At 46.2% G+C, this 14,602-nt stretch overlaps 7 protein-coding genes across 7 annotated transcripts; 5 read left to right on the top strand and 2 right to left on the bottom strand.

The window, feature by feature from the left end:
* The first annotated feature begins 333 nt into the window (after nt 1–333).
* PHATRDRAFT_45560 (predicted protein) lies at nt 334–2,101 on the top strand. Its single transcript, XM_002179830.1, has 2 exons — nt 334–884; nt 939–2,101. Exons 1-2 carry the CDS (start codon nt 458–460, stop codon nt 1,667–1,669), a joined length of 1,158 nt encoding a protein of 385 aa, XP_002179866.1. The 5' UTR covers nt 334–457; the 3' UTR covers nt 1,670–2,101.
* Nucleotides 2,102–2,481: 380 nt separating this feature from the next.
* Nucleotides 2,482–3,761, top strand: PHATRDRAFT_45559 (predicted protein; the record flags this gene model as incomplete). Its single annotated transcript, XM_002179829.1, has 3 exons — nt 2,482–2,929; nt 2,998–3,071; nt 3,147–3,761. The coding sequence occupies exons 1-3, from the start codon at nt 2,545–2,547 to the stop codon at nt 3,759–3,761; spliced, it is 1,074 nt and encodes a 357-aa protein (XP_002179865.1). The 5' UTR covers nt 2,482–2,544.
* A 67-nt stretch (nt 3,762–3,828) lies between these two features.
* On the bottom strand, nt 3,829–5,986 carry PHATRDRAFT_45558 (predicted protein). Its single transcript, XM_002179633.1, has 5 exons — nt 5,655–5,986; nt 5,358–5,577; nt 4,462–5,282; nt 4,195–4,386; nt 3,829–4,116 (listed from the first exon to the last, which is right to left on the bottom strand). The coding sequence occupies exons 1-5, from the start codon at nt 5,940–5,942 to the stop codon at nt 4,033–4,035; spliced, it is 1,605 nt and encodes a 534-aa protein (XP_002179669.1). The 5' UTR covers nt 5,943–5,986; the 3' UTR covers nt 3,829–4,032.
* A 514-nt stretch (nt 5,987–6,500) lies between these two features.
* PHATRDRAFT_45557 (predicted protein) lies at nt 6,501–7,380 on the top strand (the record flags this gene model as incomplete). Its single annotated transcript, XM_002179828.1, has 3 exons — nt 6,501–6,710; nt 6,748–6,887; nt 6,969–7,380. 3 exons carry the CDS (start codon nt 6,501–6,503, stop codon nt 7,378–7,380), a joined length of 762 nt encoding a protein of 253 aa, XP_002179864.1.
* Nucleotides 7,381–8,199: 819 nt separating this feature from the next.
* On the top strand, nt 8,200–11,037 carry PHATRDRAFT_45556 (predicted protein; the record flags this gene model as incomplete). The annotated part of the gene is made up of 1 exon (XM_002179827.1): nt 8,200–11,037. The coding sequence occupies one exon, from the start codon at nt 8,200–8,202 to the stop codon at nt 11,011–11,013; it is 2,814 nt and encodes a 937-aa protein (XP_002179863.1). The 3' UTR covers nt 11,014–11,037.
* Nucleotides 11,038–11,245: 208 nt separating this feature from the next.
* PHATRDRAFT_45555 (predicted protein) lies at nt 11,246–13,247 on the bottom strand (the record flags this gene model as incomplete). The annotated part of the gene is made up of 2 exons (XM_002179632.1): nt 12,496–13,247; nt 11,246–12,394 (listed from the first exon to the last, which is right to left on the bottom strand). Exons 1-2 carry the CDS (start codon nt 13,051–13,053, stop codon nt 11,246–11,248), a joined length of 1,707 nt encoding a protein of 568 aa, XP_002179668.1. The 5' UTR covers nt 13,054–13,247.
* A 659-nt stretch (nt 13,248–13,906) lies between these two features.
* Nucleotides 13,907–14,164, top strand: PHATRDRAFT_12221 (predicted protein; the record flags this gene model as incomplete). The annotated part of the gene is made up of 1 exon (XM_002179826.1): nt 13,907–14,164. A coding segment is annotated over one exon (258 nt), but the record flags the coding sequence as incomplete, so codon positions are not given.
* Between the last annotated feature and the right edge of the window lie 438 nt (nt 14,165–14,602).

Below are 14,602 nucleotides of genomic sequence, written 5' to 3'. Positions count from 1 at the left end.
CGTCCGTTCAGAGCTCGGAACAGGTTCCGGGTCTTCTGACGTGTTTTTCCGGGTACCCTGTTCGGGTTGATCTTACCACGTCAACAGAACCGCTTGTTCGTCTGGTCAATTGGAATTGTTTGCAAAGACTGAATGACGAACTATTATCTGAAGCAAGGATGACGGAGTGACTGCTCCATATAATCATTTCATGTCTTTCTCGTGCCCGAGTAACCCAGCCATCCCGAAATTTGTGAGAAAATAAATGAAATAAAGAAACAGAATCGTCACAGATTGATAGGAAACAGAAAACTTTGCCCACAGCTTTCCTGAAGCACCACGTCTACAGAGGCACCACGAAAGAAAAAGTGTTCAATCTGCCAGTAGCGTGGGAGCGGTGTATGAATCTCAAATTATTGACAGTGAGGAAGGTTACTGCTAACTTGAACATTTTTGTGGAAAAAAGTGGCACTCAACTATGGAGAAGGCCGAAAACGTTGCTGTTGCTACACTTGCTGGAATGAATATGGAGAAGGAAAGCACTCTGATCATGCCAGGCGATGCTAAAGATGAGGAGGGCATGGCAACTGAGAAGGATGGGAAACATGTGCTGAAGCGAAGCATACCGGGTGCCACGAGAGCGGCTAACTTGAAACAGAAGAGAAACGACGAGGACGATTGTTTTCCAGTTCAGCCGCACATTATTCAGGTCATTAAGAAGCCACGAACACACATGAACCATTCCTATCGTGATTTTTCCCTTGTGCCCTCGATACAAAACGAGCCGGCGATGCCCACCAATATCGATGACATGTCTTTCCCTCAAAAGGTGCACGATATTCTTCGTCAAGAAGTTTTCCAAAAATGGGTTTCGTGGTTACCACACGGGCGCGCATTTCGTGTCAGTAAGTAGGCAGCAACTATGGGGACAGCGATATTTCTATTCATTGTACTAACAGTTTGCTCCCGCTCTTCGATAGTCGTCCCTGTTGCGTTCGAGAAAAACATTTCCGAAAAATACTTTGGTCACAAGCGATACTCAAGCTTCTTGCGACAGCTCTCCAACCACCATTTCAAGCATGTCTCCCAAGGTCCTGATCGAAATTGCTATTACCATGAGTTTATGCTCCGTGGTCTTCCTCACCTTTGCAAGTACATGCCTACACCCAAGGATGCACGTCGGTTGATTGCTGACCCCCAGAACGAACCCAACTTTTATGAGATTAGCAAAAAGTATCCTCTTCCAGACGATCCTGAATTCGGTAAGGGCGAAACATCTGAGAACGCATCAAAAAAAAATGCAACAGCCCCTATTCTTGTAGATGCACAAGAATGCCTTTGTCCCGCATCCGGGCCAGCATCTGCGGTGGGATGGACCGTTCAGCCTGCGCCGAAATGGACTTCAGAAGACTTTTTATATCAATGTCACGGTACCACGGTGAGTGCGTTTCCAACAATGGCTCCTTTCTTTCCCACAGATATGGATGGCGGCAACGCAATGTTTGCGGCAGCTTTTTTTCAAGCGACCCTCGCAGCCCAAGTACATGCACACCAAAATGTAGCAATTCCTGCGCAAAGCACTTCCGAACCGTTTAAAGTAATCTTAGGGACACGTGCGGAAGGCGAACAAATGGATCCTTTGCCAGCGAGCCAAGATAATCCTGAGCTGGGCTTCCGTAATACTACATAAAATGATTTGTGTTTCGTCTCTTGTACGCAAGAAAGACCTTCAGTCCAACCAACCGCATGGGATATGTTTAGCAGTAAAATATCAGGCGCTAAGAATTGAACATGCACGTATAGTATAAGGAGTCTCGCAAAGCTTGCGGAAGCGCGTGATCGTTTTCATCGGATTTGAGCTTTCAGATGGTCGCGATGAAGGGAGACCCATCCCGACCCGAAGGGTCGTTTACACGGAAGTCGAACTTCATCCATGATAGCCCGGCGCTGTTGAATAAGCCTCAGGTTTTCGAAATAGAGAAAGGCTTCTCTGAGAAGATCGAGGGAATGTACCTGGGACCGACAGGCGAAGAGCATGTGCTTCTTTTTTGAGTTGGAACTTGAGCTCTTACTTTCAGTTGACTGTGAATTACCATGGAGATTTCACAAGCTGGAAATCTTATGGATTTTCAGATAATGCTGTTGGACATATTGAAAACATAATTGTTTGATTGTTTTATTCTGCGCAAGTTGAAGCAAAAAAGACAAATATCGATACAACATCGAAACTTGAACAAGATTTTTTATAATCAGTGTGTTGAACTTTTTCTTTCAAATAAAATGCGTCAGATATTGTTTTCAGAAAACCTGTACAAGATCAGAGGCAAATCGAATAATATATCAGGAACAGAAAATTGTGGGTCAAAGTTTCTGACGCACGCCAGAAATAAGAGAGAAATGTAGAAGCCGAAATCCCTCCACTAAACGAACATGGAGGCACGAAGACCTCCAAAAAAATATGGTGAATTTGATAATCCGATAGATTATTAATCAGTTTGCAAGGTTGAACAATCTGTTTCGACTGGTGATAGCAATTGATTGATTCCATACGACTTGAAAAGAAGCATGCCGCATACAAAGGATACAGTCGCAAACTTTCGTAACATCAACGAGAATAAAATGCTGACATTGGATAGTGATGCGGCTGGACATTCATCTTCTCTAGCTCCGACCACGACTCGACCGTCGGAAAAGAAGCGTGGACGTCGTGCCAAGGTTGAGCATCATTTTCCTGTGCCACCAACTATAATCCAGGTGGTCAAAAAGCCTCGAACCTTCACAAATCATTCTTACCGTGACTTTTCGAACGTTCCAGTGGAAGGAAATGAATCTAAGAAACCGCCTAGCATTGATGATATGTGCTTTGCAGAAAAAGTTCACGATATACTGTCTCAACAAGAGTACAACAATTACATTTCTTGGATGCCTCACGGCCGCGCTTTTCGAGTCAGTAAGTGCTTATGTGGTTCACTGTCAGAAAGCCATGGATATCGCTCAGTCTTGTTCGTTTGTTCACAGCCGTGCCTGCCGCCTTTGAAAAAGAAATATGTGAAACGTATTTTGGACATAAGCGCTACTCAAGTTTTTTGAGGGTGAGTTTGGTAGAATGACATGTATTTAGAATGCTTTTTTTAAGTAAGATGGCTAATGAAGTCTTCCCGTACCAGGAACTGTCAAATCATGGGTTTAAGCACATCAGTCAAGGCTCCGATCGCAACTGCTACTACCATGAGTTTATGTTGCGTGGTCTCCCTCACCTTTGTAAGTACATGCCGAAGTCCAAGGACGCTCGGCGCTTAATTGCTGACCCGGAGAATGAGCCGAACTTCTACGTAGTTACAAAAAACTTCCCTCTTCCTGACGACCCAGCATTTGGCCATGACGTTGCGGAAACGGAATTGGAAGCCAAACAGCACTCCCTCGCAAAGCGACGGCTGTATGCTGACAAAATGGACCCGTATGCAATGGTGCCGGTTAAGAGATATGCTTTGGATCCGTCTTATCACTTTGGTCCTTCAGCTACGAGATTGACTACCAGTCTGAGTGCTTCAACTGGGTATACCAATCCGGTTCCTTTACCTTCAACTGCTCCCTATGCTGGGTTCGATACTGATTGCACTGATGCCAAGAACGCGATGTTGAATGCGGCTTTTTTTCAAGCGCAAACGTATTCTCTAGCAGCCGAGGGGCGAATCGTTCCGGGTTGTTGCGATCCGGCTGCAGCACTGGCGGTTTTGATAGGATCCGATAAAACGTTGGACAATAAACCTGACCTTTCTTGAGGACATTCAATCTGTTCAATTTAAGGAAATAGCAACAATACAAAATAACAGAAATGAAGTTTCTCCTCGAAGGTATAGCATAGAGGTAGCATTTACCAGCTTAGGGGTATTTGCTCCAAGATATGGCATTCTGGCTGCAGAACTGACGACTTCGATAGGATCCGATAAACTCTGGACGATTACCTTTTAAACCTTCTTGAGTACCTTCTTCTGGGAGCAATCCTCTAAAAATTAACGAACGAAATTCAAAGTATATAGTCTCGCCACGAAGCTATAATAGAGGCATATTTGAAGAGGGTTCGTCCATATCAACGTCGGCAAACGGCCTCTCTTTGCGCAGCGAGTTTGCTTCATCCTGAAATGAGACACGTCAATGGGTGAGAATCATGGACTAAGTAGAGATTCGTTCTTCTTGGACTGCGACTAAACTGACCGGCAGAGAGTAAGCGCAATATACCGCAATCAGGTATATTCCCGAAGCCACTACAAACATTGAACCAGGACCGAGAAAGGCACCGTCTTTTGTGAGATGGTAGATGAATCGAAGAAGCATGGGACCAGTGGCTGATGCGAGTGCTTGGAGTGAAAAAAGTGCTCCTTGAATTCTGCCTTGCTCGGACTCATTCTGTGCAACTCACGTGATCAGGTAAGTGATTCCACCAAAGATTCTGCAGAGCAATTTTGTTCTTCATCGACTTACAACATTGTTGGCCTTGATCGCAGAAATTGTCGGAAATGCCATCCCCCCGAAGGCAGAAATGGCAACCGCAAGGAAGATAGTGGTTTTGTCTTTGGCGAGGCCGTAAAGCAAATTGTGAAATGATCCAAGGCAGAAGCATAATGTGACAACCATTCGCTCTCCAATAGCCTCGTTCAGTAATTTCAAGACGACGCCCTGGACAAATATACCCAGAACGCCCATGATCATGAACATGGTCGCAATGTCTTTGTCGCCGAAGCCTAAACGTTCTTCAATGTAGTAAATAAGAAGTGTTCGGTCTCCTGCGGTTACCAGACCACTAAAAAATGCCAAAAGCGACAACAAACGGAAAAGGCGGTTTCGATTTAGAATAGACAGCTCCCTCATCGGCCTCAAAATATTTGATAGTGCTAATTTTGATGCAGAAAGATCCTCCACTTGCGCTTCACGCACACGACGGGCTTCGCGCGCCGTTTCGGGGCGCAAAGTTTCGGGGAAGAAAAACACCACAATAAGCAATCCCGACAGAACCATGAAGAGAGAAACGACAGTGACATAAAAATGACCAAGAATAAGGGCCAATTGGGGAGCCATGGCAAATCCCAAGGAAAAGCCTGCTAGCAGTAAGCCAAAACTTGGCGCTCGCCATTTGGGAGGCATGACATCCGAAAGTGCAGAAAGTGCAATGGTGATCCAACTGATCAACCCCTGAACAGCGCCAACGGTGTAGTACCAAAAGGGACTCATTTCTGGCCGGAGCTGTATGAGCAACAGACAAAGGGGAGACATGGTCGACATGAGGACTCCCAACGTCAGAATTCCTACATATGATAATGGAAGGAATCAGAACTTTTCAAGCAAGGCCACTTAATAACATAGATCTAGGTCGCACGAACCTTTTCTGCCGTATTCGTCGCTAAGAGATCCTATCAGTGAGCTTGTAAAGAAAGTAAAGATATTCGAAATAAGTTGCTCAAACGCAACGGCATTCTGCGCATCGGCAGACCCAAGCAAACATGCCTTTGGCTTATCGTTCATCGAATAGTCAGCACAGTAGGTTTGGTCGGAATAGTCATGATTAAGGCGCGCATATCGATCCGTCATTACTGCAGGTACCTGCAAGGGTGATGATTGATGTACGGTGAGAATCAGCAGGTTGGAATGGCCTAAATCTAAATCTCAAAAAGACCCACCACACCGATAGTCGAACCAAATCCTAGAGCCAGTAGAATAATCAAGAGTACAATTTGGGGTGGACCTCGAGACTGGGAAAACTCAGTCAAAAAAGATTCTCGCCGGAACTCTGAGCCAATCGGTTCCATGCACGCTATCTGATCAACGCCAAAATAGGCATGATCGCCCTGATCTGTTCCAGCCGCGTGTATCGATGGACTGTGTGGAGATGTGTTTGTACTGTGTAGGTGTGCAACTTCAGAGGCCATGTCGTCTATAGTTTTCTGGTTGAGGCGTTCCTCACTCATCTTTTATCAAGTTGGTAGTAAGTGAAGCAGTAGACATCGACAAGGTAACCACCACATTTTAGAAGAACAGCGTCGCAATTTTGTCGCCTCATCACTCTTGTCTCGCACGCTGTTCGACGAGCTTCCAAGAAGTACATGCTCTGAGCTTTCAGATGGACATTTTATTCTTAAATGAAATAACAAAGGTTCCTCGTTCCAGCACTCTGATTGGATGTGTGTGTATCGAAATACCGTAATGTTGAAAGCGTCTGGCGTTCACTCCGACTACGAGTTTTGGCCGAAAAGGAGATCAAGGTGACGGAGACGATTTCGGAAGATATTCGGAACGTACCGGTATTGCGGGAGAGAGTGATAAGCTCGTAGCCGTCGCGACAACTTCTTTCGCTGCGCTCACACAGGCATTTTGGAATTAAGAAAATTCGAATCTAGCCAAAGCTTTTGGACGATCGATAGGCTCTGCTGAAAGAAATCCATGTCCATCAACTTGTAAAATTTCTGTTTATTTCTCAATTAGTTGGTAAGAATGGCTTCAAGAGCTTTCGCGTCAGAGGCTAGGCGATGCACTATGCGCTTTTCGCAGATTCCAACATCCACGACTATCAGAGGCTTCGTGTCAAGGACAAGTCCTTTACTGGAAAAACGCCGGATGAAAGTTCCGGAGATGGGCGACTCCATTCGAGAGGTAAGGAGGAATGGAAGCTTGTCAACGGCGTTCCTTGGTGGTATGATGCTTGTCCACAAAAGTTCAAGCCGATCGATAGTTTTACAGTCATCTCACCCTAAAACAAAACTATGATTTCCATAGGGAACCATTGTAGAATGGGCAGTCAAGACTGGCCAAGCTGTCAAAACCGATGATGTTGTTGCCATGGTCGAGACAGACAAGGTGACGGTTGAAATCCGAGCAGAAATTGATGGTGTCCTTACAGAGAAGTTTGCCGAAGTGTAAGTATGCTCTATAAGACTTTCCCACATTTGCTAAGGTTTGCATCGATAATTTTGGCTGACAGGGCTTTTATATGGTAGAGACGAAACGGTTGATGTTGGAGGAGACTTATATGAGATTGATACCGAGGGAGAGGCAAGCACCGCTGTAGCATCTCGAGAAGATTTGTCGAAGGATACGATTGCCAGCTCTGACGAATTAGATGAAAATCTCATCGCGGAACCAGCGCAGACTGCCAAAGAAGAATCAAGCAATAGTGGACACCGCTCGCCTTCGATTCAATTTTTGGGGAAAGAGGGGTGGGCAAGAGTCCTAAGCGGCGAACCTTTGAAGGAACCGCAACAGCTAGCAACAGTCCAAGTGTTAGTCCTCGATCCTATGTATGGTCGGCCTAAATTCACGGAGGAAGAAATAGAAGCTCTCATTTTGGGAGGGGCATCCATCGCACCAGAAGTTGTGTCGCATTCGACAGGAGCAAAGTTCAGGCTTTAAATATCCCGAGGCCGTACCGATTGTCTTCTAATAACGTAAAAATGACCGTAACCAAACTTCTCTCATTTTGAGAAAGGATTGGCGCAGCTCCATCGACTTTCTTATTCTATGTATTTTGTGACTTTCAAAAAAATGCTCTTGTGGCGATCGGATGATGTAAGTCTACTTGTGCAGTCTCGATCAATCACAACTCCCCTCTGTAGCTAGAGCTCGTTCACACACTGAAAGTAACAGCTGGCTAGATGATCTCTGTCCCGCTTGATTAAAAAATATTTCGCTCCGACAATCTTGCAAGAGTAATAGGAATTGATGTAGCTAATGCCAAATGAAGCCAGCGGAATAGTATAAATATCAAAACTCAACGTAGTCAAATAGAGTTACTTACAAAGAATGGCGACGTCAATGTATATTACATAGGTTCAACGCAAAATATAGATAATGTTTGCGTTTAAAGATTTATAGATTGCGATGTCGTAGTTCCCTCCAGAAGCTCTAGTATCTCTATTTATTTTGAGATAATTGGAGTAGAAAATTTAAGTACTCCCACCGCTGAAATCGCTATCACATTTTCACGATTTCGCTTGGGTTCGCCTCATTGACTGTGAGGTGCTCTCACCTGCCGCGCAAAGTTTGAGGTACTCGAAGCGATCAAAAAGAGGTGCGACAGAAAAAAGGAGGTTCTAGTTTGGATCACGGGTGTATACTCCTGGGGATGCCGGGCCGCTCGTTTCGCTGACCTGTCTCCAGAAGCGATTGATCCGTTTTCTCACATCTGCCATATCTCTTTGTGTCGGTAGGATTTCCAGCAGTTCAAGTACCATGAGTGGCACTTTCCAGAATTCCTTTCATGCATCCTTCCCTAAAACGAGTCATTCACCCGCTTCTCAGGCTCAATCATTGCCTACGGAACGCTTTCACTCCCGAGCTGGACCATACTCGGGGCTTTCTCCAGCGTTGTCTGGGGTACCGAGGGTTTCGTTCGCAACACCATATCCAAGATTCCAGCAAACTCAGCGCCAGCTCCAGTCCGTTGTCACAACGTCCTTCAGTGTAGAAGATGAGAGAGACGAATCTGCTGGAATGAACGGCAATGGTTGGGGACAATCTACCGATCGGTCCCCAGCAAGCGAATCTCCTTTTCACATGCCATCCCAAAACAAGACTCCCACAAGCAGGCAGATGAATCAGGGTCAACTGCGAAGATCGTACTCAACTGAAGGAGGGGTTGAAAAGTTTGCTCAAGGGGAGCCACTAAAGCGAAACTACTTCCACCATGTCCATCCTGGAGATGCCCACACTGGGTCAGTCTCGCCAGACTTTATGCCTCCGAAACGGGTAAAAACAAGTCACTCTCTGCAAAATGAAACAGCAATGTATACAAATAGATCAGAAGAGCACAGATCGTGTGCTCCGTCAGGTTGGAGCGAGTTTCCTCCGCCCTGGGAGCTGTCGGAAGGTCCGTTTGAACGTCACCTCACACGTACGCAATCACTGCCTCCGTTGCCTCCTTGGAATCGAGCTCAAGCTCACGCTTCTAAGCAAATCACTTATGAACACGATGGAGTTTACCACCATTCTTCGGGAAACCGTGATTCCTATCACACTCATTGGAATCATATGATTCCAAAGCTGCATACATGGGGTCGTCCTGGTCCTTTCTGGTCCCGCCCACCTCCAATTGAGTCGCATGCCAGAAGAGATGAAGAGGCAGAGAAGGACTGGGTGGAAAGCAGGGAACCAGCTTCCGAGCGGTACCCTTTAGCGATGGAACATCGTGATTTTGAGCCTCCATATCACAATAGCAAGCAACATTCTCGGCCTTCTGAAGTGATGCATATTGATGCAGAGGCAGCTGTAGTTCCAGAGAATACAATGCTTTATCACGGCAAATCTGTCTTTACAAATTCGACGATTGGAGCAAACTCAGCAACGTCAAGAGTGAAAAAAACCGACAAAATATTTCTCCTTGCGTTGCCCCAGGACAAACTTTCTCTCAGCGAGACACTTTGTATTGTTAGAGAAAATATTGAGGTATTTACTGCGACGCAGTGTGATGTTGATGCACCTGCTCCTGGTCGCAAGCATGCAGTCACAGTAGGGCAAGTTGGTCTACGTTGTATATACTGTCGTCATACCACGCGATCGAGCGACCGTGTCAAGCGCGCTGTATGCTACCCATCTTCTATCAAAAGAATCTACCGAACAGTTATTGATATGAAACTCGATCATTTTTCTCTCTGCAAGTTCGTGCCGACGGATCTAAAGACACGACTAGATGATCTCAAGTCTATTCATACTCGCAGCACCGGTACTACCATGCAGTACTTCATTGAGGCAGCTAGTTCTCTTGGTATGGCCGATGGTCCATCTGGGGTTCGTCTCATCGGACCTTCGAACGAAGAAGCGGTCGATGTTGCTGTTGCGCCCACGCGAAGGATTGCGATTGATCTGACTCAACCGCCGTCCCTCACTGAAGCTCACAATACCGAATCTGCTATGATAAGCCGCAGTGAATCAATACTGTCGACGTCGTCGTCCGAAAACTCGTCGACCATGTCCATAGATGTCAGTATGGCTTCGTCTAATGGCAATAAAGAGTTTGATCCGACCAAGTATTACATGGGCTCAATTCCTCTGTTCCGACCTGAAGACACAATGGCACTCAGCCCTCTTCGGTGCTTTTTGCGCGAACAAGTGTGTGCTTTTTCTGCCACCGAAGAAGATATTGCGGTTCGAGCCCCAACTACGTTCTCCATTTCAGTTGGACAAGTCGGAATAGGATGTGTTCACTGCCTACAGCAACATTCTAGGCTTCGGTCTAATCGAGCTGTCTGTTTTCCTTTTTCAATTGGAAGGATCTATCAATCAGTCGCTGATATTCAACGCTTTCACTTCAACGAATGCCCAAACTTGCCAGTGAACGTGAAAGAGCGATTTTTAGTTCTACAGAGTGCAAGCTCCAAAGGCTCAAAGGGTTTGGCCACTCGACAATACTGGGTCACATCGGGAAAGAAACTCGGTCTTGTTGATACTCCTAGAGGCATCAGATTTTGTCGCGATCCGTGTGCGCCAGTTGCTAGAGCTTCTTTCTCTCTCGATATTCTTGCTCAGGCAGCATTCAGCGTCACCACAGCTGGCAAGCAACTTGTTCATCCTGAAGACAAGGAATATATAGCTGAGTTCCTCTACATGGTTATGGAGCAGCTGCAGCCTTGTCGGTTCACTGAGGCAGACCGCAACAAACGCCGCCTTAAGGATGTCGGGTATATCGGCGTCGAGTGCAAGCACTGTTCAGGACATGTCGACAGCCGCAAGTTTTTTTGGTCGAGTGTGAACGCGGTCGAATCCAATTTCGTTTCGGTCCATACTCATATGCTGGAATGTCGCATGATCCCTGATCGCTTAAAAGATCGCCTTCTTGAGTTAAAGCAACTCCGCAAAGAGCAAACGGCTGCTCTCAAGACTGGATCGCAAAAAGCGTTCTTTGCCCGAGTCTGGCAGCGTCTACATGACGATGAGGACAATACATATAGTGACTTTAGGTCATGTCTACACAGAGATGATGAGATGGCTCCGGAGCTGCCCGATCAACAAAATGACGCCAAAAGTGCCAACAACATGATCGCTGTCTAAAAACTAAACCCATATGTTAGCCTGAAAGATGTTTAGAATTCAAGGACGCATTTGCCTTTTGCCCCCCATCATTGTAGTTAATAAGTAAACACAACAAAGAAGAGAGCTGAAACCAATTCTCACTAGTTTTTCGTACGGAATCAAGCGACATACTGTCAAAGTAAAAATACATTAGTTCAGAACTGTAAGGAAAGATATCGACATACCAATCCATTCCAGAATTCACAGTCTTTTAAATCTCACAGCTTCCCGGAGCTCGGAAGCCAAGAATATCTGAAGAAGTATCGTATTTACTGAAGCGTCCCCAATCATCGTCAGATACCCCTGTCAATGATCTAGCTGTCCCCTCATTTTTGTCCCTCGTCGAAATAATCTCTGATTCAGATGATTGGTTGACTGCATTCCCCGTTTTTAGGTCAAGCTCCCAGTAGCCCTTCCTATCACAGTCACCCGACTCAGACACAAAACTATGCGTAAGTAGGTCACCAAACTCATCACGACCTGCCACAGAGGGACGAACAATTGGAACGAAGGCGTGATTCTCCAAAACCCGTGAGTAAGCGGCATTAGATCGGGATCGCCAGAAACTTCCCTCCAAGGGCTCCTGAAGATGCACCTTCTTTCTAGCAAAAGCGGACTCTGTAACGTGAGCCCACTTTGAAATGCTGGTGACAGCAGCTTTTTGCGTACTTCGGTCTTGTCGACGTTCGAAGCGCGATGGATTGAACTTGTCTACTAATATCCCCTTAATCAGTTTTCGAGAGACACTCGTCGAGTCCTCTTTCTCTGACGAAGGTTTCTTCTCGAAGCGATTAATCAAGTTTTGAATATTGCCAGAAGTCGGTTTAACAATTGGAGACGAACGACTAAGTGAACTGTCTCTTGAGGATTTGTGAGAAAGATTGTGGAAAGTGAATTTGTCGTCTTTAAAGGGTGCAATCCACGATGGCGCTGGCTGCGTCGGTGAAATCGGCGATAATTCTTGGGAACCTTTCAATTGAGATGCCAGAGTTGCCCTGGGCGCGGCCCAACGGAATCCGGTTGGTGACGAATCGGGTGTAAGTGCGTGGGTTGACGCTGTTTGCACAGAACGGCTAGGTGTGTACTCGCATTCTTTTGGGTGGAAAGTCGGGGTTCCTGCTGCACTACCTCCACAGCTGCTGCTACGGTCAGATCGACGGTCACTGATGGATTCCACTGGTGAATCGCCAGGAGAGTTTTGTCGCAGATATGAACGCCGCTTCGGTTTGAACGGATGTTCACCTGACCGATTGCGAAACTCTGCCTCAATATCGTCATTCGGCGCTTCTGGGTCCTCGCTTTCCACGGAACTAGGATGGTTGCTAATTTTAAGGGAAGGCGATGGAACTTTACCTCCAACCTGCGGGCTAGGACATGGTACAGAGGCTTCGTCTGATTCCAACAATGACAAAGTGGCCTTGTTAACACCGCAGGCAACTGATTTTGGTATCTCAAACGTACTTGTTCCGAAAAATTCCTGTTGAGGTCTTCGATCGGACTTGTGGTCGTTGGAGAGTCCAAGTTCAGAAGTAATGCCGAGCTCGAAAATTCGCGCACGTGCTCTGATTCTGAATATTCAGTTTCTTCTTCGTTGCCCTCCTCGACCGTTCCGAGACGATGCATAGACAAATTCATGGTACTGTCCGTCTGCAGTAACAATCCTTCGTCGGTGACAAAAAGCGGGTCCACATCATCGAGACACGGCACGAACGCTGAGGGATCGTATTCGCTGAGCACCAGTGAAGCGTCGGTGCTTGTGGCTGATGAAAAGGACGAGGAACGGTACCTTGTAAGAGAGGATTCTTCCTCGCTTTCGCTACAGCGCGCTTTCCGCATCGGTACAATACAGCCTAGCCTTTTCATAGTTCCCAATCGACACGATTTCTGAGATGCGACAAGGTCTGGAGAATAGTCGCCTTCGTCACCCGAAAGCGAGACGGGGAATGATCCATCGGCGTTCAAAACGTGAAAGGAGCTCTGTTGGTAATATTGGTTACGGGTCTTGCGGAAGCGCATCATCCTGTCACCAGTCCCTTTGGAAATGGAGGTGACCTGCGATGGCAGCGACCGATACGACAAAAGAGATGTGGTTTATCCGAAAGACAGTCTAAGGCAACGCCCAGTCGAAATTGGGTTCAAACTCTTGCCGCCGTTATAGCTGGATAGCTGACTTACAAGAGAATGCCTCACAGTCAAAAGTGTATGGTGCTCGATGAGAAATCGTTGTGTGTGTTTGATAAGCTTAGAAAGATTTCTGCTATCCAATTTCGAAGTGAGGACCCATGAGATTTTTGGCTTTGCAGTTTCATAAATGCACTAAAATAGGTAAGATTATTGTGCCGTTGAGCAGATTGAGACTTATTGGCAATAGAGAAAAAATCAATATACTTATCTATATTGTTTAGTAGTGTCATTCATACTTCTATCGTTTCAATCTTTCAGAAATCCTCTCCAAATAAACCAATCCGATTTGTTTTGTATGCTACACACACTAAGGTTTGACCGTTTCTTTTTGGTCCGAGGGGCGGTTCTCCCGTTGTCCTCTCGGTTGCGCGTCGCAATCCGACGCGACAAGATCGAATACAGACGGAAAAATAAGGCGAAAGAACGACAACCTTTTTAAGAACTTGACATTTTCGAACGGTAACTGCTTTTCATTTGACCGACTGTGGTTTCGTGGATGCTTTTCTCTTGAGCTCTCTACAACGGGCTCAGCAAGCCAAGAGTATTATTGCCTCTGAAACTCATACACTTCTGTCAGCCTTCCTCTCCCCCTCTCCTCCGCTGCTTCTCTGGCTCGTTTTCGATCGTACGATCCCTGTTTCCGAGAACTCATTGTCGTAGTACAACCATGCGGTTCGATTTAGCGTTCATGCTGTGCTGTTGTAAAAGTTTTCTCGGAGCGGACGATGAAGAAAGTTTTTACACGTTGCTCAACCTAGACCGTGACGCCTCTGTAGATGACATTAAGCGTGCCTACAAACGACAATCTCTACAAATGCACCCGGACAAACTCGCGCAACGTGGACATACTGTCACAGCTGCCGATCAACTAAGATTTACACGCATGAAGGAAGCCTACGAGATACTATCAGACCCGTACAAACGGGAAGCATACGATGCAATCGGTGAGCGCGGAATAAAGTGGCTCGAAGAACCGTTTAGCGTCGATCCCCAAACGTTGGCACACAATTTTGCGAACTCGAGCGTCGTGGACCGGTCCAAAATATTTGCCATTTTCGTGGTTATTGCTGGTGCGGTGCTGATCCTGCCCCTTCTTGTCTGTTTGCACGTGGACGGAGTTTTTGGACCAAATGCCTCCTGGCTGGCAACTTTGACACCACTGTGGCTGTGGAATGTTTTTATTTTGTTCTATCATACTCGAGTTATTCTGATGGGGCCAATCCAACGCCCTGATCACATTCCGCCGGAAGATTGGGTGGACCCCTTGCCTATGAAAAAGAGAATTAGGTCTATGTTACGATTTTCTCTTATTGTCGTGTTCGAGTTATTGGTGGCACTGAAACTCGACGATACCCTGGCTATCTCCTGGATAGCTATATTCATC

This window comes from Phaeodactylum tricornutum, chromosome 7, assembly GCF_000150955.2.
Source record: "Phaeodactylum tricornutum CCAP 1055/1 chromosome 7, whole genome shotgun sequence".
Lineage (NCBI taxonomy): Eukaryota > Bacillariophyta > Bacillariophyceae > Surirellales > Neidiaceae > Phaeodactylum > Phaeodactylum tricornutum.
This window is presented reverse-complemented; position numbering and strand designations above follow the sequence as displayed.